Consider the following 25976-nt stretch of genomic DNA (forward strand, 5'->3'; position numbering starts at 1 on the left):
TATGACCATTTCCATGACTTTTTTATTATTATCTATATTAATAATCGTTGCGTGCTTGCCATGCATATTTTTAAATATTGTTTAAGTTGAAACATAACCTTTTGACCTCAGATTGTAATAGATTTGAGGGTCATTCCCACCACTATAGTATATATTTTCAAATGTCACTTGCTTGTTGTCGTCCAATTGAACACGTCAAAATATATCAAACACGAATCTGGGCTTACCCAAGAAATTGTAGTCCCTACATCAGTCACCAATTTTGTATGTAGCATGGCTTTCTAGATGAAAATAAATAAGTCGCATATAATATGACCATTTCCATGACTTTTTTATTATTATCTATATTAATAATCGTTGCGTGCTTGCCATGAATATTTTTAAATATGGTTTAAGTTCAGACATAACCTTTTGACTTCAGATTCTAATACATTTGGGGGCCATTCCCACCACTATATTATATATTTTCAAATGCCACTTGCTTGTTGTCGTCCAATTGAACACGTCTCGTCTCCAACATTATTTAAAGGATCGGTTTTCTTCTGTGAATCACCCATGAAGCCATTTTGTATAGCTTAGCAGCTGGTTCAGAGAGCTTCATAGTATTACATGGCGATGATCAAGGTACACGGCCATCACTTATCCACGGCCACCAGATTGGTACTTTGCTGTTTGGAGGAGAAGCAGATTGATTACGAGCTCGCTTTCGTAGACCTCTCTGCTGGTGATCACAAGCAACCCCAATATCTGGCTCTCAATGTAAGAAAAACCTATTCACTCCCATCTATTCTTAGTGATTTTAAACAACATTGCAACTGTTCTGCTCATAATAAACATTTTCTCCTTCTGCTGCAGCCATTTGGAGTTGTACCCAGTATCCAAGATGGGGATCTCACCTTATTCGGTAAATGCCTACCCACCCACATAATCTAATCATAACTTTCTTTTATTTTTATATTTCGTTTCCCAGAGGGAGATCTGATAGACAGATGAATTTGGTCGGCCATGAATAACAGAATCGAGAGCCATCATCAAATATTTGGCCAAAAAGTACAGGGGTCAGGGCACTGAGCTGCTTGGAAACAATGTATCGGAACAAGCCCTGGTTGATCAATGGTGTGAGGTTGAAGGACAGTCTTTCAATCCCCCTGCTTCGACCATATTGTTTCAAACCTTCGTCGTCCCAATCAAGGGAGGCAGAACAGACGAAGCAGTAGTGGAAATGAATGTGGAGAAGGTGGAAAAAGTGTTGGATATTTACGAGGAGAGGCTGTCAAAGAGCAAATACTTGGCGGGTGATTTCTTCAGCTTGGCCGACCTTCAACATCTGCCGTGTACGGAGTACCTCATCAACGGTTGCGGGAAGGGTGATGTGATATCGTCGAGAAAACATGTGAAGGCGTGGTGGGAAGACATCTCTTCTCGGCCTGCGTGGAAGAAAGTCACTGAAAATACGACGGCATAATGAGGAGAGTCGACTGTAGATTCCCGTTTCCGGCAGGCAGACAACTATAGAGAGCGTGGGCTAGATAAATAAATAAATATGGCCATATTTGGGAAAGCAAATCATATATTTTTATTTTCATATTTTTATTTTTATGTAAATGAAAATCATGCATGGGATAGCCTTTTGTTGAACGAAAGCTAGATAAATTTAAAAATAATAGGAAGAATGGGTTTTCAGGTTTTACTGCTCTTCAACCTGGATTAATGATGTAAAAGTTTGTTTACTAATTAGTAGATGTATATATAGAGAGGTGTAGTTTGATTTATAAATGAGATAATATTTTTTTATTAATTTTAAACAAAATTTGGAGGAGATTTTTGAAAATTGAAATTTAGATTGTTTAATCTGTAAAATTCTAGTATTCAAAAATATTCAGAATGTTAAATTTATTTATATGTTCAAAAATATATTTTAAACAACAAAAAATCATTTTTTTTTTTAATTATTTTATTGATTTCAATAAAAAAAATATTTAATTTATAAATTAAATTAAATTTATTTTATTAATTTAATAAAAAATATATATTTAATTTATAAATTAAACTAGATATATAATAATAATAAATAAATTATTTATTATACTTTTATTAAATTATACCTATCTTCCTAATACAGTTCATGTAACAATATCTCATCCTTGACATAAGACAATATTTTCATCGGTGATTTTTGTTTTATATTATAGTCATGTTAATAAATTAATGGAGAAATATTGTGTTTTTTATTGGAAGTTAAAAATAACCTGTATTTAGTGTTTACTTCATTATATTTTTATTATATTTTTTTCCATTTTAATTATATATATTATTTTGATATATGTTTTTTTATGATATTATAGTTGTGTTTTTTTAATTGGAAGTTAAAAATAAACTATATTAAGCAGTATGTAGGGCTTAATTTTAGAATAATTGTTTGTTTTATTATAATTTTTTTCCCTTTTAATTTTATAAATATATAATTTTGTTATATTTATTTTTAGTGTTATCAAAAGTGGATTAAGAAGATAAAGAAGAATGTTATTATTTAGTGTATAGATTTATAAAAGATGTGGGTTTAGTTATAATTGATATGAATGGGTGTTTAAATAATAATAATAATTAAGTTAGTTTATTTTATTATTGATGATGATGATGGTGGTTAATGTCCACTGAGATCAAACTTTGGTCTATCGGACCTAAAGAAACAAATTATTTAGTTTGATTTAAGATTTTATTTCTATGCTCAAAAAGTTTGGAGAGAAGCCTCCCAAGCTCACTATAATTTTGACATCGTAAAAGGCTAGGAAGGTCAGTATTGCGACAAAGATTATGAAACTGAGATCTAATGTGGTTGTATGCGGGGCACTCTAAGAGGAAGTGGTTTTCATCCTCAATGTTCCTATTATCACAGAGATGGCAAATTCTTTCCATCCATGGTGTTTTAAGAACTGCCCAACGACCTGTTTCACTATGGAGCTCATGAGAGTTCGTTCTAATCTTTGCTATATTAATTTTCTTCTTTGAGCTAGCTAAAACAGAGAGATACTTTTGATCTTCTAGGGTGGGGTTGATGACCTTCTTATAATAACTTAATTTTCTTTTAGCCGCTAAATCTTTCTCACACCACATTTTTCTTTGAACTTAGAAGTAACAATATTTTTAATGTTATTAATGTTTTGCAATGCATCATTCTCGTTGATCTCCCAATAGTTTAACCAGGCCCTCATGTCTTTATACCACCCCCTTTTGGGCCTTAGTTGGTTTTGGCTGGAATTTAAAGCTAGCTTGGGAAGTCTATGATCTCCTATGTTATTGAGCGTGTGCTTGTACAACAGAAGCCTAATCATAGCTAGGCTTTCGATAGGGGAAAGACCTACTTCTGTAAGGAGAATAGGGTAGGATGTATTGCTTTTAATTTTCAGGTTATACGTTATAAAGCGCTTCTGGATTTGCTCAATCTTTCTCCAGGATTCTCTAGAGATGCTGCAACCCCAAACCTCACATCCATATAAGATAACAAGAGTGACTAAAGTTTCAAAGAGGAACTTCTTTTTATCCCACATTACAAGGTTTGTCGTTTTACAATTATTTTCAAGACCAAAGTAAGCTTTCCACCCCCCATTAATCCTTTTCTCAATGCTATAGTTCCAGTTGAGCTTGTGATGAATATCAATTCCTAGGTACTTGTAAGAATACACTTCCTCCAAATTATTATTGTCATACATAAAATTAGCGTAGGTGTCCTTCTTGGATTTGATAATCATAACTTTTGTTTTGTCAGTGTTAACAGTCATACCCATGGTGGAGCAGAAATTCTTAAGAAGCCTAAGTTGCTTATCAAGATCAGATGGACACCTTGCGAGGAGAACAATATCATCAGCAATGAAAAGAAGGATGACGACTAGCCCAGCAACTTAGAAATAAAATAAAATACAAATAAAATATTTTTTATATAGAAAAACAATATCTACTATAATAAAAAAGAAATATATATAAATATATAATTAATTTTATGTAAAGTAATTAGGAGTAAAAAAAAATATGAGTAAAATGTTTAAACTTTATATTTTTCAAAAATATTTTAATATGTGATATTAACTTCATATGTATCAATATATAGAAAAAAATGTTAAAAGAAAATATTTTAATATTATATAGTATAAAATATACAATGTAAAATAAAAGTAAAATATTTTAATATGAATTAATATTGATATATATTTAAAAACATATTAATCCTTAAAAAAACCAGTTTAATGGTCAATAAAAATGGCTCAATACACATGTTATGTAATCTCTATAACATTCAAAAACACAATTTAAACCATAAAAAACTAAACATTGTTTTTCGTATTTTAAAATAAATTTATGTTAGAAATCTGCAGTTTCTAAATCTTAATGTGACCCGATTAAAGCATTAAAGCATTAAAAGCGTTAAAAGCGTTAAAAGCATTAAAGCATTAAAGCATTAATCTTAAGCGTTGAATTGGTATATGATGGACGTACCAGATTAGAGTTAAATAATATATAAAGAATTGGGTCCTCTCTCTCCCACACAAGAGTTGCATTCTTCTCCATCAAGAAGCACATAAAGGAAATGAGGGCAAGAGGAGAGAAACCGAATTCTGAGAAGAAGACAGAAGACAGAAGACAGAAGATGGCAGCCATTACATCTTCCGCTGTTAGTCAAGGTATGTCATCTTAAACAACATATTAAGTTCTGAATGTGAAATATTTGGTATTGATAATCTTGGGTTGTTAATGGAAATTTTACATTTGGTATCAGAGCCACCAATCAATAACTGAATATTTCCTATGACTGTTCTGTGCTTTACTCATGATGTTAATCAAATCCAATCAAGATTCGTCGTCGGATATAAAGTTTTCGATTTTTTCTTTTTTTCAATTATAGCACGTGAGGCTGTGCAGGATGTTTTCTCGGACCTCATTGATTTCTAACAGTGAGGGACAGAGCAGAGTATTTATGAGCAGCCACGTTAGGGCAACCATCCCTAGATTTCTCATACTCACCGCCCAATATTATTGTATCGATGAATCAAAGGGGACGAAATCGTGGACGTGCACAACTATATCGATTTCTTTATATTCAACCCTTTTACGGAGTCAGATTGGCTCTCTCCCACGAGTTTTGTTTTTCTCGGACCTCGTTCAAATGGGCCGTAATATGGGTTTTAATGAATGACCTGCTTTTCGTTATCTTTATTTGCCTATCCATGGTTGGTTAAGTATACATATGATTTATAGCTTTACGCCTGTGCTACAGTAAATCCAGAAATGGTTCTTATTTTTAAAGAAAGAAATAGCGCCACATGTATTGGTTCGAAACTTTGAAAAGCCCCACTTTTGACTATTCCTTCCTTTCCATGCATAACCTGCAAAATTTACTATGCTTATTCTTTCTGTTTAAATCGGTGGAGATGCCAGGATTGAACCGATGTCCTCAGGGTATCCACAAGTATCACCGGAATTGTAATTTTTCCTTGAAATAATTAAATATGATCTATTGAAAGCTGGAAGGTATCTCCAAATTACCAGAGTCGGGGATGGGATGGAAAAAAAAATATCTCCGCTTACGAAAACGTACTAATCCCTTTAGCATGCATTGCAAAGATAATATTGTCATGATCTGGATTCCGAACGCTAAACCAGTTAGTGAATACCTTTTTGGAGAGTCTGTGCCACGTGTGCTATGCACAGATTTGGATAAGGGGCGTCTATGTTAGAAATCGGTAGATAGTCGAATTTGTGCACTAAGCAATCATTTTTGTACAGAGTTGAGAAGAACTCTTGTAAGAAAGTTACAGTTTCGATTGACGTTTGAAATTTGGGCATAAAAGTAATTGCTCTATGACTGATTGTTTTGCATAAGGTATGTGTTATAAATTATTTATGCACATGAGATTTATGATTTTGTTAATCACCAAAGTGGTCAAAATCAGAATAATCATTTAGTGCATAAGTGACATAATGATTATTGATAGAAATTGCCAGTTATAATAATACCAATTAAAAACTAGCGTCACTAATGATAGAACCTGAGAACTTACCCAAAGGAAAGTCTTGTTCTATAACTAGTTGACATGATGAGGTTTGATAGATATTTTGATTAAATAAATATTGATCATCCAAAGATGTCAGTTCTATTTAATTGAATATATTTATTACCTACTTATGTTTTGGTATTTAATTATGTTAAGTATAAGATAGTATCTACCCAAAGGAGTGCTATATTATACTATTATGTCTACATCTGAATCGCGTTAGTCATGAGCTTATAGTTATTTCATTTTTATTTGCAGGTTATCTATCTTTCGTATGTTTTGAATCAAATTTAGTTGAAGTTCCCATTAATACATGGTGGCTTGATACTGGTGCTACAACTCATGTTTCCAATAATATGCAGGGATTTCTTATGATCCGAACCATAAATCCAAATGAAGATCGTTTTCTCTTTATGGGAAACGGAATGAAATCTTCAATTGAAGGCATTGGGACTTATCGTCTAATTCTAGAAAGTGGATATGTATTAGACTTATACAGTACCCTTTATGTACCTTCATTATCTAGAAACCTTATTTCCGTAAGTAAGTTGGATAATTCTGGTTTTAGATGTATGTTTGGATCTGGCTGTTTTGATTTATATAAGAATACTGATAATGTTGGTTCTGGTATTCTAATTGATGGTTTATATAAATTGAAACTGAATGACACTTATGCGAATTCCTTGTTGAATGTAGTAAATAATGTTGGATGTAAACGTAGCAGGTTGAATGAAAATTCTGCTTTCTTGTGGCATAAACGACTAGGTCATATATCCAAAGAAAGAATGATGAGATTAGTAAGTAATGAAATTTTGTCAAATTTGGACTTTAGTGATCTAGAATTATGTGTGGATTGTATTAAAGGTAAACAAACCAAACATAATAAGAAAGGAGCCACTAGAAGCAGCCAGCTTCTTGAAATAATACACACTGATATTTGCGGACCTATGGACACTCCAGCCTTTAATGGAGAAAAGTATTTCATCACTTTTATTGACGATTTTTCCCGTTATGGTTATGTCTATTTGCTTCATGAAAAATCTCAATCTGTGAATGTCCTTGAGACGTTTGTAAAGGAAGTTGAGAGGCAATTAGATAAAAAGGTGAAAATCATAAGGTCTGATAGAGGTGGTGAATATTATGGTAAATATAATGAGTCAGGCCAGTGTCCAGGTCCATTTGCAAAATTCCTCGAAAGTCATGGCATATGTGCGCAATACACAATGCCAGGTACACCACAGCAAAATGGTGTAGCAGAAAGGCGCAATAGGACGTTAATGGATATGATTAGGAGTATGATGTCAGATTCTACACTACCTAAGAATTTGTGGTCGTATGCTCTCAAAACCGCTAATTATTTGTTGAATAGGGTTCCTAGTAAAGCTGTTCAAAAGACTCCTTTTGAGTTATGGACTAACAGGAAACCTAGCTTAAGACACCTGCATGTTTGGGGTTGTCCAGCGGAAGCGAGAATTTATAATCCACATGAAAAGAAATTAGATTCTCGAACGATCAGTGGGTATTTTTTAGGATACCCTGAGAAATCTAAAGGGTATGTGTTTTACTGTCCTAATCATAGTCCAAGAATTATAGAAACTGGTAATGCAAGATTCATTGAGAATGGTGAAGTCAGTGGGAGTACTAGAAGAGAAATAGTAGAAATAAAGGAAACAAGGGTAAATGTTACATTGCCTAGAATAGTTCCTCCATCTACTATTACTCCAAATGTTGTTCCAGCTGTTGTAGAACAACATGATGATAATGAACAACATATAAATGAAGAAGTACTTCCTGAAGGAAATGACTTACATAATACTGATATGCATGAACCACAACAAATAGCATTAAGAAGACCTCAAAGAAATCGTAGGTCAGCTATTTCTGATGATTATGTGGTTTATATGCAAGAATCAGATTATGATATTGGAATCAATAAGGATCCAGTTTCGTTTTCACATGCTGTAGAAAGTAAAGAGTCAAAGGAATGGATTAATGCCATGAAAGAAGAAATGAAATCCATGCAACATAATGAAGTTTGGGATCTCGTTGAGTTACCACATGGCTGTAAAAGAGTCGGATGCAAATGGGTTTTTAAAACCAAACACGACTCTAGTGGTAATATCGAACGGTATAAAGCTAGACTTGTTGCTAAGGGTTACACTCAGAAAGATGGTGTTGATTACAAGGAGACATTTTCTCCTGTTTCGAAAAAGGACTCACTAAGAATAATAATGGCATTAGTAGCTCATTATGATTTGGAGTTACATCAAATGGATGTGAAAACAGCCTTTCTGAATGGAGATCTTGATGAGGATGTTTATATGGATCAACCTGAGGGTTTTTCTGTAGAAGGTAAAGAACAATTGGTGTGTAAACTTAAGAAGTCAATATATGGGCTTAAACAAGCATCCCGGCAATGGTATATTAAGTTCAATACCATTATTACATCTTTTGGTTTTAAGGAAAATACGGTTGATCACTGTATATACCAAAAGATCAGTGGGAGCAAGTTTATTTTTCTGGTCCTTTATGTTGATGACATCTTGCTTGCTGCAAATAATTTAAGTATATTGCATGAGACTAAGGAATTTCTCTCAACGAACTTTGAAATGAAAGATATGGGAGAGGCATCCTATGTGATTGGAATAGAAATATTCCGTGATCGATCACAAGGAACATTGGGATTGTCTCAGAAAGGATATGTCGAAAGGATTCTAGAGAGATTTGGAATGAGTAAGTGTTCACCTGGGACAGTTCCTGTACAGAAAGGTGATAAATTCAGTCTCATGCAATGTCCTAAGAATGATGTTGAACGAAAGGAAATGGAATCAATTCCATATGCATCTGTTGTTGGTAGCCTGATGTATGCTCAAACCTGTACTAGACCGGATATCAGCTTTGCGGTCGGTATGTTAGGGAGGTATCAAAGTAATCCAGGAAGGGAACATTGGCAAGCTGCAAAGAAAGTTTTGAGGTACTTACAAGGCACGAAAGATTACATGCTCATGTATAGAAGATCCAATGAATCAGAGGTGATTGGATATAGCGATTCAGATTTTACTGGATGCATCGATACTAGAAAATCGACTTTTGGTTACCTGTTTATGTTTGCTCAAGGTGCCATATCATGGAAAAGTGCGAAACAGACTATCGTTGCTTCATCCACTATGGAGGCAGAATTTGTGGCATGTTTTGAAGCCACAATTCATGCATTATGGTTGCGGAACTTTATTTCAGGACTTGCGGTTGTCGACACCATTAGCAAGCCGCTGAAAATTTATTGTGATAACTCTGCAGCAGTATTTTTCTCAAAGAACGACAAGTACTCTAAAGGTGCCAAACACATAGATCTAAAGTATCTTGTTATGAAAGATGAGGTTCAGAAACAAAGAGTGTCAATCATGCACATCAGCACAGAACTTATGATTGCAGACCCTTTGACGAAAGGGTTACAACCAAGACAATTTAAGGAACATGTTCAAAGAATGGGTCTTGGTTGTATTAATAATAATTGATGTGTGACATTCTGAGCTCTTTTATGTGTTTCTGATATACAATTATGTGTCTCTTGTTTTTTAATTTTAAACAAGAAAGAGTCTTATAAAGATATTATGTTTAATCATTATGATATAAGACATTATGTGGACCATTATGTTGTTTTATATAAATTATGAGTATGAATTGATGGATTGCTGGTATTGCAGTATATGGAAGGGAATGCATTGAATTAATAGTGCACAACCGCCATAACTCTCAGCAATTTATCATAGTATGATGTTCAACACTTAATATTATGAATAGTCGGGTCAAGTGGGAGAATGTTAGAAATATGCAGTTTCTAAATCTTAATGTGACCCGATTAAAGCATTAAAGCATTAAAAGCGTTAAAAGCGTTAAAAGCATTAAAGCATTAATCTTAAGCGTTGAATTGGTATATGATGGACGTACCAGATTAGAGTTAAATAATATATAAAGAATTGGGTCCTCTCTCTCCCACACAAGAGTTGCATTCTTCTCCATCAAGAAGCACATAAAGGAAATGAGGGCAAGAGGAGAGAAACCGAATTCTGAGAAGAAGACAGAAGACAGAAGACAGAAGATGGCAGCCATTACATCTTCCGCTGTTAGTCAAGGTATGTCATCTTAAACAACATATTAAGTTCTGAATGTGAAATATTTGGTATTGATAATCTTGGGCTGTTAATGGAAATTTTACGATTTACACTTAAAAAAATTGATCTCTCAACTCATATCCATACTCAAAATAAATCTGTACTAAAAAAATTAAATCTGTCCTAATACTTATTCAAATTAAAATAATCATTTCACATCTCTTAGAAAATGAAAAAGTTTTCCTTCATGATTAAAGGATAGGGAAATAAACACTAAGGCTAATATTTAGAATTTTCATGAAACTACACGACGGTGGCAGGAGTCCTTCCGAGTTCCGACTCGCAATAATCCTGGCCATCAAATGCCTCGGATAATGTGAGGTGGAACGCGCGCAAGTGATTGACAACCAAGTGATTTTAATTGGTTCGTAAAAATGAACCATATGATCGATGGTGTAATTTTGAGAAAGGGATTGTTTTACTATAAGTTTGTTTAATTTTAATTATGATATTTTTATAAATATTTAAAAACTAATAATAATGTATTTTGATATAATTTTATAAGAATTTTAAAAATGTATTTTCTCCCAAAATCGATTAGCAAATGTTAATAGGTTTTTTTTTCTTTAAAGTGAGTTAAAAGAAACAGGGTTATTAGGTTTACTTTTAAAAAAAAGTGAAATAAAGAAACAAAAGGGATGTTATCATTTAGTGCATGGATTTATAAAAGATGTGTGTTCAACATTTAGTTGATATGAATGGGTGTATAATAATAATAATCTTATGGATAATTTAAATAAGGATAATAGTTGTATATCTTCAAAGAAGGTTTCTCTTCATGTTTAAGGGATGGGAAATAAAGGTTAATATATGTATTTGGAATCTCAAGTAAAATTGTAAATGGAAAGAAAAAATAAATGTTTGAAGGATGTAGGTTAAATATAAAAGGAAACATGTAATGGCATAATAAAAAGGAAATATGCATTGGGATATATGAGGGTATATTAAATAATGGTTATTAATTAAATTTCTCAAATAAGAGAATGGGCAAAGTAATTTCTAATTGCTTGAGTTAATGGTTTTTAAATGCTTTTAGGTTTAAAAAGCCAAGTCTTTTGTTTAGACACAAGCATCTATAACCTCCTTACGCTTGAGAGCCATCTGTTGGTTTAGAATCTGTTTTTTTTTTCTCAAAATTTTGAACAACTAGGACCAATCTAGTTTTTTATAGTCGCAAAGCTTTAAGACAAAGCCCAAATATTATATGCCATGGCTTATTTCAAAGACAGAGGAAGTGAAAATTGTTTTGACATTTCTCTTCTCTTCTCTTAACGATCCCCAACCAATAATAGAAGATTTTTTAGTGTTTATTTGCATTCATGTGGCCTAACATAACAAATCCAATTTCCTTTAAAGCACAAAGGTGTTAGTACAAACCATAAGAAAAATGAGGACATCATTCACAAAGAGGAGGTGTGTTAAGCAATAGGGGGTAATGTTGATCCCCTTAAACATGCCCCTTTCAAATGTTTATGAAATGAGCCTCCTTAAGCTTTCTGCCACCAATAAAAAAATGAGATGGGAGAGTGAACAACCCTGTCACAATCCTCCCTCGCCATGGAAGAAAGGGGGAGGTTTCCCCATTGACGAGGACATTGAAAGAGGATGTGCTAATACAATTTATGACCTAAGAGACAAAAGAATGTAAAAACCTTAGATGGATTAGCGAAAGTCTAAGGTATAACTAACTCACCCTATTGAAGGATTTTGAGAAGTCAACTTTGAAGAGTAAGGCCTTTTTCTGCTTTGTATGAATGGAATGGAGACCTTCCTAGGTAAGTCCAACAACATCATGGATTTTTTTATCTGATAGAAAACCAACTTTTTCAAGGGAAATGTTTGCATAAAGGACTTAATTTTGGACATGAGGGTAACGATCTTGGACATGATTTTGTAGATGGAATTGCAGAGTGAAATGGGCATGAATAAATAAAAAGAGTTAGTAGATACAACTTTAGGGATGAGGGCAATAAAATTTGAGTTGAAAGGAGTGAGAATTTGTCTAGTGGTCCTTGAGTATTCAATGACTGAGAGGAGATCATTGCCAACAAAGTCCAAGCAGCTGAGGTAGAACTCAATCGGAAGTCCATCCAGACTAGGTCTTTTTCCTTTTTGAAAATTATGTAGGACTCTTTCAAGTTCTTGTCTTATGACCTCAACCATTAGGGCATCATTTCCTTCTTGGTCAATGAAAATGGGGAACATCCTTTGCTACAATCAAGATTTGTTTAATGGTGGTTATGTTTTGTCAATGTAATATAGCTTTGAATTATGAGTAGCCTCATGTAACAATGTCGAGGAAAGATGTAGCTAAGGAACCCTTTGAGTTTTGAATACCCCATATTAGGTTAATATATTTTATATGATTAGCCACCTGATGAAAGAATGTTGTATTATCATTTCCCACTTGTAGCTAAAGAGCACGAATTTTCATCTTCCATTCCTTCTTCCTATCCAAAAGGATCTTCCTTCTAGATTTTTCAAGGTCTGCAATTATATCCTTCAGGTTCTTAGGCACATCCAGGGAGGTTTGCAAATCAAAAAGTGATTAAAGATCCAATTTGATGTCAAATAGGGCTTTAGAGTCTACCTCCCTCTTTTGTTTTTCCCATTTGATAATGATACCCTTAGATCTCTTGTGCTTATGTTGGAATTGTACAGTGGTGGATTCTAGGAGATACGGGGAGAAGTGAGACCAATTCGATTTCAGCAAATCTAGAAGGGAGGGTTCTTCGAACCAAGAGAGGTTTAATTTGAAAGGAATGATAGGTTTAGCAGGAAAGGGCTCTAATTCTAAAAAAATAGGGGAATGATCCAAGTCACCCTCCATTGAAGTCCATTGTTTGACCTTGAGGTTGGTTTTGAGAAGGGAATCTGAGATAATGAAATGGTCCAAATGCTTGGCAATTATAACTTAACTAGATCTATTATTTGTCTAATTTGGAAGAATTTTGGGAGGAAGGATATCGCAAAGACTTAGGTTGTCTAGGAGGCCAATAAGGAAATCTAAGCGAGGATTCGGTCTAGTAGAGAGCCCCTAGAATCCAAAGTTCTCATCCTAAAATTTAAATCCACTCCTATAAGAACCTTCCCAAAGTTGAAAATAGGAAGAGAAGAAAAGGAGGTCAAAAATTCCTTCCTCTCAACATAAGCAACATATAGATTAACACATAAAAATGGCATGCCCAAATCAAAAGCATGGGGATCCAAAGCTAAACCTGATTTGATAAACCAAGTAGAGGAATTTAGATATGATGGGTATTCCAACCAAAGATAGGACCTCGTGATCTTCTAGCTACATCCATTGCCAAAAAATCCCAATCTAGAAGGAGATATAAATGATGCTTATGGCTTATCTGCTTCCTATATCATTTCTTGGAGAAGAATAATTTGAGGAGGGTGTAGGTCTATGAGTATTTTGATTGCTAGTCTTCTTGAGGGATTGGAAATAACCCTATAATTTAGTGAAAGGAGCTTCATTTGACAATAGAGAGAGGGCTTGATGCTCTAAGAGCCCTTTTAATTGAATATTGCTTTCCAAGTTCAATTTTGAGTGAGTGTTGTTGGGAAAAGTATCTATTCAGAACGCCCCTATCCCACTCTAAGGTGTGATAGTGCCTTAGCAACAAACAAGGAAAACTACTTGAGTATTCTTCTTTATGAGATGTAAATGAGGAGAAAGGATGTAACTAACTTGTGTCTTTCGCTAGTTTGTTGATCCAATCGCTCCTCTCTTCAATAGCTCCCAGCTCCCTACTCCCTTACCGGCCCAGCTTCACCGAATTCCTGCAAGATCACAAGAGAGAGAAACTACACGAAGATATAGATATACATTCATAAAAATCTCAGGATCAGATTAAGCTAAACATGCAAATATAACAAAACATCATTGATACACAGCATGTAGGAGAAACTCAAATAATTTTATTGATATGATAAGAAAGTCCAAGAGGAGATACAACCAAGTGAGTCCCGATCCAGCATCTACCTCCCAGCAAAGGAATCCCTTCCTCTCCTCCAACAAAGCATAAATCACCCAATGTACTAATCTCAATCTCAAACCAACAACAATTCTCTGCAAAGTACAAAATTCCAGCCTCTGGATCTCTGGGATGAGGGATCCATATATAGATGTAAGCAGAGAGGATGAGTCAGCTTATGTTTTGACTTGTGGCTTCTCTCTGTCTGTTCTTGCTTCCACTTGGAGACTGAGAGCCTCTTACTCATCACTTGGTCGAATTCAGTGAGGCAAGTGTCATTGGAGAAGATTCTGGAAGCTTCCATGGTCTTTCCACCTCGTTGAATGACTCTGCCACTTGTCATTTCCCGCTCAACGCACCTGGGTAGTGCATTCAAGTGCGTTGCAACACACCTAGCCAGTGTATTTGGGTGCTTTGCAACGCAAGCAGCTAGTGGAGCTTCTGAATTGATCCTGATTTGACTAGTTCTGAGTGGTTTTTGGTGGAGAACTTCTGGGAGAAGCTGTCATTGGTTGACCTTGTTCCTTTAGGGGCAGGAACAACACTTTTAGGGACTTTGGATCCCTTGGATTATGGACATTTCATGCTCAAAGCTGTAAGGCACAAAAATGTCTATAACAGTTGCCCCCTAAAGTATGAGGCCGTTTATCGGGTGAAATGCTTTATTAGGAGGATCCGAAGTTCTTTCAATGCTGGGAGGAGACCTGTAATAAGATACAATACAATACATTATTTTTCATACTGTTTTCATGATCTAGCTGAGGCGGGCATTCCCATGCTCAGCTTCATAAATTCATTTTATGTACATAGGACAGATAATCGTCTGATGGTAGACTGATGATTCTGATGAAATCATCTTCCTTTTGGTAGGATGATTATCTGTTATGCAGTGTTGTACATGTCAATGTCTTTATTTTTCCTGAATATATATCGCAGCCCGGATGGATGAAACTAGATCCGGGGTCTTCAATCTCGTCCGATCTTCACTCTAAGTACAAGTCGATCCATGTGAGAAATGTTTTGAAGTCGAACATGGAAAGACATCGCTTGATTACCAGTCAATGATGTAAACTGTTAACAAGCGCGAGAGGAATCACCGATAATGATAATGACCCTCAAGGTACTGCAGTACAATTCACGTGGTGTGAATAAAGGACTTGGCGTCGAACACCACGCAAAATCTTTCAGTCGAAGGTCATTGATGTATACCTGTCGCCGGAAGTGAGAAACTTGCCATTGAGGCATGCAAGCTTCAAAGTACTAAAGGGGGTGTTCCTAGATCAACTTCTTGGATAATGAGCTGATGTCGACAAGAAGCGATCCGTCAAAGGAGGGCCTTAATGAATCCCACATAAATGACACGGAACGGAGCAAATGATTTTGATGGAGGTGAAAACGATCTGATGATATATGGTTCAGGGTGGCGGTCATGAAAGAATGAAGTATAATGTATGGTAGTGGATGGGACACGGTTGACTTCTCTGGATGACTTCTCTTGAACATATCGGCGACACTTATATGATGGATTGGTAGCATTTACCCCAAAGGTGGATGGTATGGCGATACCATGGTGATGTGACCAGTGAATGAAACAACCCAACCCGACTCAGGCACGGAGTGGAAGTGTCATGTTCAAGAGCGACTTGCTACCAATAAAGGTTCTTTGAGTTTCTTCCCAATTTTTCCCCAGTCATTGCTGACCAGTACCTCTTTATTTTTGTCAAGCTTGAGGAGGATAACATATGCTTGTTCTATAATTTGCCCTTCGGGCAAACCCATCGCTATTTTTTAACGAGCCTAGCGATAGTGAAACTCGTTCTCGTCTAAAGACAAGTTTGTCGCTATTAATCTTTTTAACGAGTCTAACGACAAAGATAACTCGGTCCCTTTTCATTTTTAGAGAGTTTGAAAAGGTACGTAAAGTTAACTCCGAAAGTCCTTTTTCGTCATCTAATCCCTTAGGTCCGAAAAAGTATAAAACAATACAGAAGGGATGAATTTTCGATAGTTTTAACGAGCCGAACAAAACAAGCGCTCGATCTTTTTGTGTAATAATCCCTCAGGTCCAAAAAGATTAAAATCTAGAGGAGGGATAGCTCTTCCTGTCGCTTTAACGAGCTGGAAGGCCAAAACTCGGCAATCTTTTCATATTTTACGAGTCAAATGAAAAGAGCTTAAAGAAGACTCGTCTTTTGAGGAACGAGTGATAAAATGGGTAGCAGCTGATTCCAGGTAAGGGTTGGAATTTTCCAAGCACGGCAGTGTCACAAGGATGGCTAGTGAAATCACTCTTCGCAGCTGTTCCTCAAAATGGGTAAACAATCATATGGAGGTGAATGATCGACCAATGGAAAAGTGGAGGTGACGGTGCAAACACGACCAAGGCTTTAATGGCTGATAATGTTACATTCACGGTGGTTATTTACCGGAGGATAGTTCATTTTTTAACGAGCTTAAACGCGGGTTGAAACACTTGCTCGATCTTATGTTTATTTTTTAACGAGCATGAACTATGTGCTAAAACTACTCGATAATCCAATCATATGATAAGAATGTCTCATGTAAGATGCGATTTTTTATGGAGCTTGCACCTTACAAAGCTATGCCCCGCATCCTTTCGTTATGCAAGTTCGGAAACGACTAATCCTACGAGTTTAAAGGGTTAGACCTACAGGTTTAAAGGGAGGACCTAAAAATTTAAAAAATAAATAGTCGCCCCTTGCTTGCACTCCAAAAGGTTTGCATGCCCCCAGGTATAAAACAGAGTTTCAAGGTTACCTCTACTTCACTTCCGCCAAAACAATTGTTTTACCGAGAGAGGCCTACCTCTTTCAGGTTACCCAAAGATTGTTCTGTTAATCTTTCAAACAAAACACTTCTTCGGCGATGTCTACCGAGATAAACAAAGGTGAGCGACGAGGCCCGCCAACTCACATAACTTTGACAAAAGAATCTTATTCTAGAATAACCCCTATCTCAATCACGGACGGGGTACAGACTAGTCATATTCTCCCGCGGAAACCTACCTTATACCCAAAGTTTTCCTGCTGAAGCAGACCAGGACGCATGCCCCCTGGGTTCCAGTCATATCCCTCCGAATTACTCGCGCTCATCGGGAGGATGGACCGTGGGTTGAGACATTTCTTACATGAAGAGACCATTTAGGGATGGTATATGACTATTTGCGATGCGTGATCCGGGAAATGAAAGCTGGTCCACGAGCTTGACCACTCTTCCTTCGCGCGGAAAACACATTACTCTAAAGAGTGAGGAGACGATGGCTCCCATGCAATATATATAGTCTCGTCCAAGGAGTAGGTTATAATCCAAGGGTCCTTGAACGACCATCACGTTCATTTGAACGGTCTTCCCTTTCAATGTTATGGGCACATTGGGGAGGATCACTAAAGGTCGACTGGTTCCTTTATCAAAGCCTGTCAGATTTCTCATTTCAGGCAAAAGCGATGGCGAACCAAGCGCTTCCCAAGCAATAGAGGAAAGGATACTCACAGATGCCCCCTCATCAATGATGGTGCCAGCCATGACCATTCTGTATATTTGGATGATAATTCGGAATGGTATGCTTGCTGGCAAACGGGGTCTGCCTAGTTGGTTCCAGTCGAAGGATACAACTAGGTTGCTTGGTGGTGGGACCGAGTAAACGGCCGGGTATCGCTCTGACGAACTTCCTTCCTGCGATAAAGGAATGGGTGGATTTCCCCCGTGTTCGTCGGAGTCTGTGTTGATGAAGAGAATTTGGACGGTGTCATCCTTATTCTCCTCAGTGACTGTATCATTCGAAGATAAAACCTCTGAAGGCAAGACTGGGTCAACTGCCGCCTCGACCTTTTGACTTTCGTCGGGTATGGATTCAGCTGGTTCATCTTCAATGACCGGCGCTTCAGCTGACCACTTGAGTGGGCCAGCTGGATTCTCAACTAACGAAGGACTTGGCAAGAGTTTCTTATATCCAGGAGGGAGTCGTAACGGTGAAACCGGACGATCATCCAAAACTCTTTTAGCTTCGTCTAAGAAGGGACAACAGTGGATGGCGTGATTGCCTTTGCACAGCTTACAGGGAGATCTAGCTCTCCCTTTTTGTCCTGGGACTTTACTTTCGCTAGTTGACGGTGTGCTTTCAACATGGCTATCAGAGGTTGACGCCACCGGATTGTGCAAATGGGGAGACCAGTCCCTTAGTATCCGAGGGATGCAGGGACAATCTCTGTGAAAGTGGTCTCCCTTGCAAATGACACATGGCGATTTAGGCCTGGTCAGTGCAGTGTGTGGATTTTCATTAGACGACACTCGTTTTCCCCCAGTTGGTTTTGGCTCCTTCTTCTTCTTCTCTTTCTTCTTCTTTTCCTTCTTCTCCTTAGGAACTTGACTTTTGGCTTTGCCAGCCCCATCAAGCGAAGAGGAAGGAGGAGAGGAAGAATTAGAGGAAGTAGAAGGCTGGTGGGTAACTCTGGACTGGTCTAACTGTTGATTCGACTGTTCAGGAATAGTGGTGTTCTGAACGACATTGGTTGAGAAGAGCTAGACCGGCAAGCCAATTTTCAGTCCTGGAAGCGACAATGTGGCCATATGGGGCGCACCAACATCTCCCCAAGAGGAGAAGGGACTAGGATTTCCACAAAGGGGAATTCCTTGGTTGGTAGGCTCCATTTTCTCAACCTAAAGATCAACGCAGGAAAAAGGGTATGAATATTCCGTTTAAAATAAATTTTAACGACGCTTGGACACAACTTGCTTTTTCAATTTTAAAGAGTCGAGAAAAAGCAAAAGATGACTCTAGTCTCCTTCGATTTTTAATGAGCCTGAAGTGACAAGTGCTCAGATGGACCTTTTCCGTTAAGGAGTCTGAAAAGGAACGAAAGGGACTGCTCTGGAGTTCTAGGTAGAGGGTGTGCCAAACCAATCGCAAAACTGCAGAATACTTTTTAAGGTACGGGCGGTCAATCTTCCCGAATGCTGTGTTCAGTGCATTGCGATCAGTAGGGCAGCCAACACGGCTTCCTATGGATAAAGGTTTTATGCCTATAGGGGTCTCCCAATATATACTCGACGGTACGTGGGAGCACAATCCGTACTGGCGCTTATCGTCTCTCAGGAGGAATCACCCAACCATCAGTGAGGCCGACAGTCACCAGGTTTTACGACGCCGAAACACGTCTCTAGCCTAGACCTCTATGTTGTGCGTTAAGTTACAAAGCGTTGTTAAGTTCATTCAATTTATTTCAAGTTGATCTTTTTTAGAAGTTTGCCTTTTTGGATCACCACGAGATGTAGATACAATTCCTAAATGCAGTCTAAAGATGATAAGCAAGCTTTTATCTCTTTTCAACAATGAAAATCCTAGCTACAAGGGGAAAAGAAAGACACAATCTTTTCTCAAAGAGCAAAGAGCACACTGTAAATGCACTTTTCCTAAATCAAACCATACAATCTATCAATATGCAAATGCACAAATGCATGTATTTGTTTTCACTTTCTTAATATTGATGCCTAAAAAGAAAGCTGTTGTACAAATTTGAATTCGATTTCAAGTGAAAACACAAACAAGTTTCTTTTTGAAATCAAAAAGACGATTACGACACTTTATGATTTTGAAGTAAACACTTGTTTCAACACTAGAAATTCATAAATTCAAACCAAAAGACAAAAGTAAAAGCGCAATCAACTGTCAACAGCAAACAAATTTACTCCTAAGATCAAAATGACACTTACGACAGGTCTAGATCTAGGAGCGACAGTATGACTAGTTTACTTTTGTAATGGGAAACTGCAAATGATGTAACAAATACAAAAAAACAAATACAGTTTCTTTTATACAACTGAGGCAGAATTAAGGTAGAGAAAAGGGGTTTTCAGATAGGTGCACACACTGATAACAGGCTGCAAAAAATAGAGATAAAACTGAACACAAGGATGCAAAGAACCACAGCTGCACAGGGCAAAGGCTGATAAGCGCACCTGTTGCACAGAGAAACTGAATTGCAGCGCAGGTAGCCCTCTCGGGACCTACATTGAAATGCAGAGTCTCTTCACAGAGCCTGCGCTGAAGTAGAAACGAGAATTGTCTCTGGGTTCTGGGTCACAGTTTGCAGTTTAATCTATGGATTTTGGCCGGATAAAAGCTATCAATAAGGTACAATTAGAAGGATGATTTAAAGGAGGACTAAGAGCTATCACAAAGGGCAGTTAGAGCATTTGTGGATCAGCTTGTTCAGATCATAAACAGGCCCAGTGAGTGGACTAGAGTGGCAGATCTCTACTTTGCATTTGTAAATGGCAAATGCAGTTCGATTCTCCACTCCTAAGTTTATGAGAAGAACAACAATAGAAACAAAAATAAATTAACTAGATACGATCCCCAGCGGAGTCGCCAATTTGTTGTTGGGAAAAGTATCTATTCAGAATGCCCCTATCCCACTCTAAGGTGTGATAGTGCCTTAGCAACAAACAAGGAAAACTACTTGAGTATTCTTCTTTATGAGATGTAAATGAGGAGAAAGGATGTAACTAACCTGTGTCTTTCGCTAGTTTGTTGATCCAATCGCTCCTCTCTTCAATAGCTCCCAGCTCCCTACTCCCTTACCGGCCCAGCTTCACCGAATTCCTGCAAGATCACAAGAGAGAGAAACTACACGAAGATATAGATATACATTCATAAAAAGCTCAAGATCAGATTAAGCTAAACATGCAAATATAACAAAACATCATTGATACACAGCATGTAGGAGAAACTCAAATAATTTTATTGATATGATAAGAAAGTCCAAGAGGAGATACAACCAAGTGAGTCCCGATCCAGCATCTACCTCCCAGCAAAGGAATCCCTTCCTCTCCTCCAACAAAGCATAAATCACCCAATGTACTAATCTCAATCTCAAACCAACAACAATTCTTTGCAAAGTACAAAATTCCAGCCTCTGGATCTCTAGGATGAGGGATCCATATATAGATGTAAGCAGAGAGGATGAGTCAGCTTATGTTTTGACTTGTGGCTTCTCTCTGTCAGTTCTTGCTTCCACTTGGAGACTGAGAGCCTCTTACTCATCACTTGGTCGAATTCAGTGAGGCAAGTGTCATTGGAGAAGATTCTGGAAGCTTCCATGATCTTTCCACCTCGTTGAATGACTCTACCACTTGTCATTTCCCGCTCAACGCACTTGGGTAGTGCATTCAAGTGCGTTGCAACGCACCTAGCCAGTGTATTTGGGTGCTTTGCAACGCAGGCAGCTAGTGGAGCTTCTGAATTGATCCTGATTTGACTAGTTCTGAGTGGTTTTTGGTGGAGAACTTCTGGGAGAAGCTGTCATTGGTCGACCTTGTTCCTTTAGGGGCAGCAACAAAACTTTTAGGGACTTTGGATCCCCTGGATTATGGACATTTCATGCTCAAAGCTGTAAGGCACAAAAATGTCTATAACAGTGAGGCCTTGCTCTGAGCATTGAAGAGAAAAGATTTACTTCTTATTGAACAATTTAGATTGGAGGGTTCCAGTAGAAACCCCAAACCCCTACTAGGATCTGAAGTTAATAGGTTGGAGGAAGTTGAGAGGAGGGGGGAGTAGAATGCCCCGAAGAGTGTACATTTAAAGCAATAGAGGAGGGGGCTAGGGCAGTGGAAGGCAGGGTAGGGGGGAGAGAAGGGAGAGGGAAGCTAGGACAAAGGAAGAGGGAAGGAATGTGGAGAAGGGAGAAAGGGAGAAGAGGGGAAGGGGAAGAAGGGAAGAGATGTCATATATAGGTTTAAGCATATCAATAAAGGTTGTCCCAAAATTGATACAAGGAATTGAATTAGTATGACTAGAACCATCTAAGTTACAATTAAAAACAGGAAGAAAGTTTGGTCAAAATATCTTCACTTGAGGAGGGGTGGCCCTCCAAATGGTCTTTTGTTGCGTCGGAGTCAATCCAAGAGGGGAATCTAAAGGTGTTGTTTCTTCTAGAAGAGGAAAAGATATATTAATCTAAGACTCTTCATATATGCATGCTTCCAGTTGAGTCATGCCTTGAGAAGCATCCTAGTTCAAGATACTGGGATATGCTTGGGGGGTTTTGGAGAGGCCAAAAGAGGGGAAGGATGAGGTAGAGAAATTGATTAAAGTGAGTCTTTGTGCACCCATTTTCTCCTTGTGATTTTCCTAATTTCAAAGTCTTTGCTCAAATGGCCATGAGCATGGTAGCGAGCACACTTGAAAATGATTACTTCATAGTCAATGTTTTGGTGGTGCATAATATTTCCCGCACTAGTAGAAATGGACTCCTGAAGCCCTAGGATTAGATTGAGGCCAACAAGAATGGGGGAAATAGCCATATAACCTATTTTTTGAAAGGAAAAATTTACATCATAGTAGTACCCTAATATGTTTCCAAGTTCCTTGGAAACGTGCTCCGACTAGAAGATGAGAGGCATTCCTGGAAGTCAAACCTAGATAGAAACAATGTTGAGTCTCTACATGCGAGCGTCAAAATGAATGAACCATTTTTTCATGAATAAGGCTTGAGAGTCTCATCTCCATTTCCCATTCTAAATTTTTCAATGGTTGTTCTTAGGAAGTGGTGCAACCCATCTAGCCCTTTGCTAGAATCATACATTTAGGCATGTAGCCTAATAATCTCTTAAATTTTTCCCAATCAATTCTTATAAGACTAGCATGGACATGTGTTTGTTGGAAAAATTCCCTACCACTATTGATCTCTCCAATTTGTGTTTATCATTTAGTTGCTCTCCCTTGTTAAGCACCAAGCATGGCTCCTCTGGCTTTTGTTTAATGCAGTTGTGATTATGCTTTGTGGTTGGTTGGCATAGATGATCAGGGTATTTTCCAGACATTGAGGAAACCCTACACCACTAAACATTTTCGGTGTAAGGAAACGATTGATGAAACTAGAAGGCATGGGGGAGGCACGATAGCCAAAGGAATCTGGGGAAGGGAAACCAAATAGCCCTGGCAAGGGCCCTAAGCAGGGTTAGTCTAGTGAATAACGTTGCAAGGTGAAAATTTTGGGGGAGAGGGGAGGCAGATAGGTAGGGGAGAAAAAGGGCCCCATGGAGGAACAAATAAGAGGCACATTGAAACCCCCAACTAAAACCATACGAAGGAGTGGGTCAAGTGTCGTGGAGGGATCCTGCAGAAGAATAGGTGATGGAAGTGCATATAGTTATGAGACTCATACCTTCGTCCTTGAGGTATGGTCTAGTTCAACTGCATAAGATGGTGAGAGAAGCGGGGAGCCAGCGAGCCTTGCAAATATGGGCCTACCTTCCCATGGGTCCGAGGAGTAGTCGACCAAGTCTTCAAACATTGTGTCTTATGCTAAATTGTATGATTCAAGCTAGCAGTTGACAATGATATCACGGTTGTATTCCTTCCCATCCTGCAAACCCTGCCCAGGATGAAAAACCAATAAGAACTGCCATAGTGATAGTACCAATTTTCAAGGCCACATTTCAATTAAGTTGTAATTTTAACTTGAAAAATAAAATTGGTGATATTGAAAGCATCACTTTTCAATTTTAAGGTCATTTTTTCACAATGATATTAGTTTTCAATTTCGTGATTTCAAACAGGTAACCATTTTAACCACCTTCCAAAAAAGTAGTGTCATTTTTTGGAATAGGGATAAAAACAACCACTAAACATGACCTCTAGAAAAATGAGAAATTTAGATGGTTCTCGTCAAGTTGATAACTTTGTTTGATATTTCCAAGTTATTAGCTTTGTGTAAAAAAATGGTTATTATGAGGGGATATTGAAAGTTTGTATTTTTTAATTCTCTTATAATGAAAATTTGTTTATATGATTATCATCATGTATACATATTCATACAAAGATCTAATTTATGTGTTTGCATATTAATCTAAGTTTACAAAATCTTTTTGGGAGTGATTTGATTAACCTCATAATCGAAGATATATAAAAGATTAATGTATATACCCCATTCTGAATTCCATGCAATAAAAGGCATATGTTTTCATCTCTATTTTTTACCAACGAAATTCAAATAGAAAATGAACAATAATCATAGGAATTTTAGGCATCACTTATTTGAATATGAAATCTAGCAATTGATTTGGGAAGGAGCCTTCTCCACCCAACCGTAGGCTCAGCTACACCAATTCTCTATATAGTTGGCAACCCCCTAGCTAAGATATGATACCACAAAAGGAAACATTATACAATAAAAAAATTGAGGTGGGGGAAGTCCCATTCTCCTTCAAATAAACAAAAACATAAGAGAATTCCTCTACCCACTAAGCCTAAAGTATCCGCAAATCTCATATGCCTCTTAGTTAGCCAACATAACAATACATAAATCTCTTCATTGCTCTATAATCCCTTGGTTATTTCCTAGCCCATTGCTTGTCATATTGGCCCAACATCCATAAATTCATGAACTCTACTACTTAACTAAGTTCTAGATCTCTTTGGTGAGTAATGGTCATGCAAAATTCAATTTGAAAGAGCCCAAAACGCACCAGCAATGTTCCGGTCCACAATTGACACTTTTCTAGGTGTATTTGGGTACCTATAACTCTATACGTAAACACTAAGAATAGTCCAACAAACTTCCCACTCGAAAATGACATCCCTCTACTCATAATACCACTACTCTAGGCACCCGTGTATCTTCGATCTCTCTCTTGGTATAGTTTGAATGCACTCATGGATGTCTAATCGATATATTTTTCCCCATTTTTCCATGCCATTCATGGGTCGACCCTTGATTTAAAATATGGGAACTTTCCCATGTTTCCTAATGAATTATGAGAGTTCTCCTCAACCACTTCTCAACCCCCATAGATGTGCAAGTGGTTGCTTCAACTACCCATTTCTTCATTTAATGAATTATGGGTTGGCGGGATAGCAAGGTAATAAAATTTCAAATTCAAAATTTAGAATAGATCTTCAGGTGAGGTTTTCTGGCAATATAAAACATGGTAAATTTCCCATAACCCCCTTACTAGCTCCCACTTGTGGTATCATAATTAGTTTTGGTCCCCCCATTCCTAGTGAACTACTCAACATTTTAAATTATCAAAGAAATAATTACATATGCATCGTTTTTAAATTGTTCAACTTGGTCCACTTCCACAACAATATGTATACATCATTACAAGCAAAAATGACATAATTAGTTATAGTGATTCTAATGTTAAAAATGGGGTTGTTACGGAGTCTTAGGTGACAACGTTAGTATATGATATTCTATCAAAGCATGAGAAACATGCATAGGTTAAAAGAACATTTCTAGAAAATACAATATAAATTCAAGAGGAAATGTTACAGTTGCTCATGGTAAATAAAGAGATCCTTAGCTGGATTGAAAAAGGAGGAAAAATTGCAATAATAGATTGAATATATCAAAGAAATTTAGAAGGCTTGAGGAGAATAAGATCATGACATATGAATATTAACAAATGAAAGTATAGCTAGGGTGCAAATGATGAGCCCCAATTTTGGTACAATTTGGGCTCATTTTGGCCTATTCTTCTTGCTCAAACCATTCATTTTTATTGTTTATGCATACACTTCTTAGTTTATTCATGTTGTTTGTAGGAGAAAGGATAGGCACTTTATCTACGTAGCTAATGCATTGTGATTCCAGGTTTTGGCATTAAAAGGGGAGCAAAAGACAACGAAAAGGTGGCAAGGAGACAACGAGTTGGCATTGCTGACGTAAGGAGAGGTTGTCCACGGTCTTGGGGGACATTCCTCGTGATCCTCACCAAGAACTCCGAGCCCCACTCCATCCTCCCTCCGA

At 37.2% G+C, this 25976-nt stretch overlaps 1 protein-coding gene across 1 annotated transcript; it reads left to right on the plus strand.

Annotated features, from left to right (window-relative positions):
- Positions 1–563: 563 nt before the first annotated feature.
- Positions 564–1691, plus strand: LOC149140526 (glutathione S-transferase F9-like). The gene is made up of 3 exons (XM_089453086.1): positions 564–759; positions 856–904; positions 1017–1691. Exons 1-3 carry the CDS (start codon positions 610–612, stop codon positions 1463–1465), a joined length of 648 nt encoding a protein of 215 aa, XP_089309212.1. The 5' UTR covers positions 564–609; the 3' UTR covers positions 1466–1691.
- Positions 1692–25976: the final 24285 nt, after the last annotated feature.

The sequence above is a fragment of the Pinus tabuliformis genome, chromosome X, assembly GCF_031772625.1.
Source record: "Pinus tabuliformis cultivar Carrire ecotype Pingquan chromosome X, CPIR1, whole genome shotgun sequence".
NCBI lineage: Eukaryota > Viridiplantae > Streptophyta > Pinopsida > Pinales > Pinaceae > Pinus > Pinus tabuliformis.

What these genes read in the sequence shown, in the direction of transcription:
- LOC149140526 (XM_089453086.1), top strand. Translation starts at nt 610, where the DNA reads ATGGCGATGATCAAGGTACACGGCCATCACTTATCCACGGCCACCAGA. An exon ending in CCCAATATCTGGCTCTCAAT is followed by an intron (nt 760 to 855) that starts GTAAGAAAAACC and finishes CTTCTGCTGCAG; the next exon opens with CCATTTGGAGTTGTACCCAG. An exon ending in TGGGGATCTCACCTTATTCG is followed by an intron (nt 905 to 1,016) that starts GTAAATGCCTAC and finishes CATGAATAACAG; the next exon opens with AATCGAGAGCCATCATCAAA.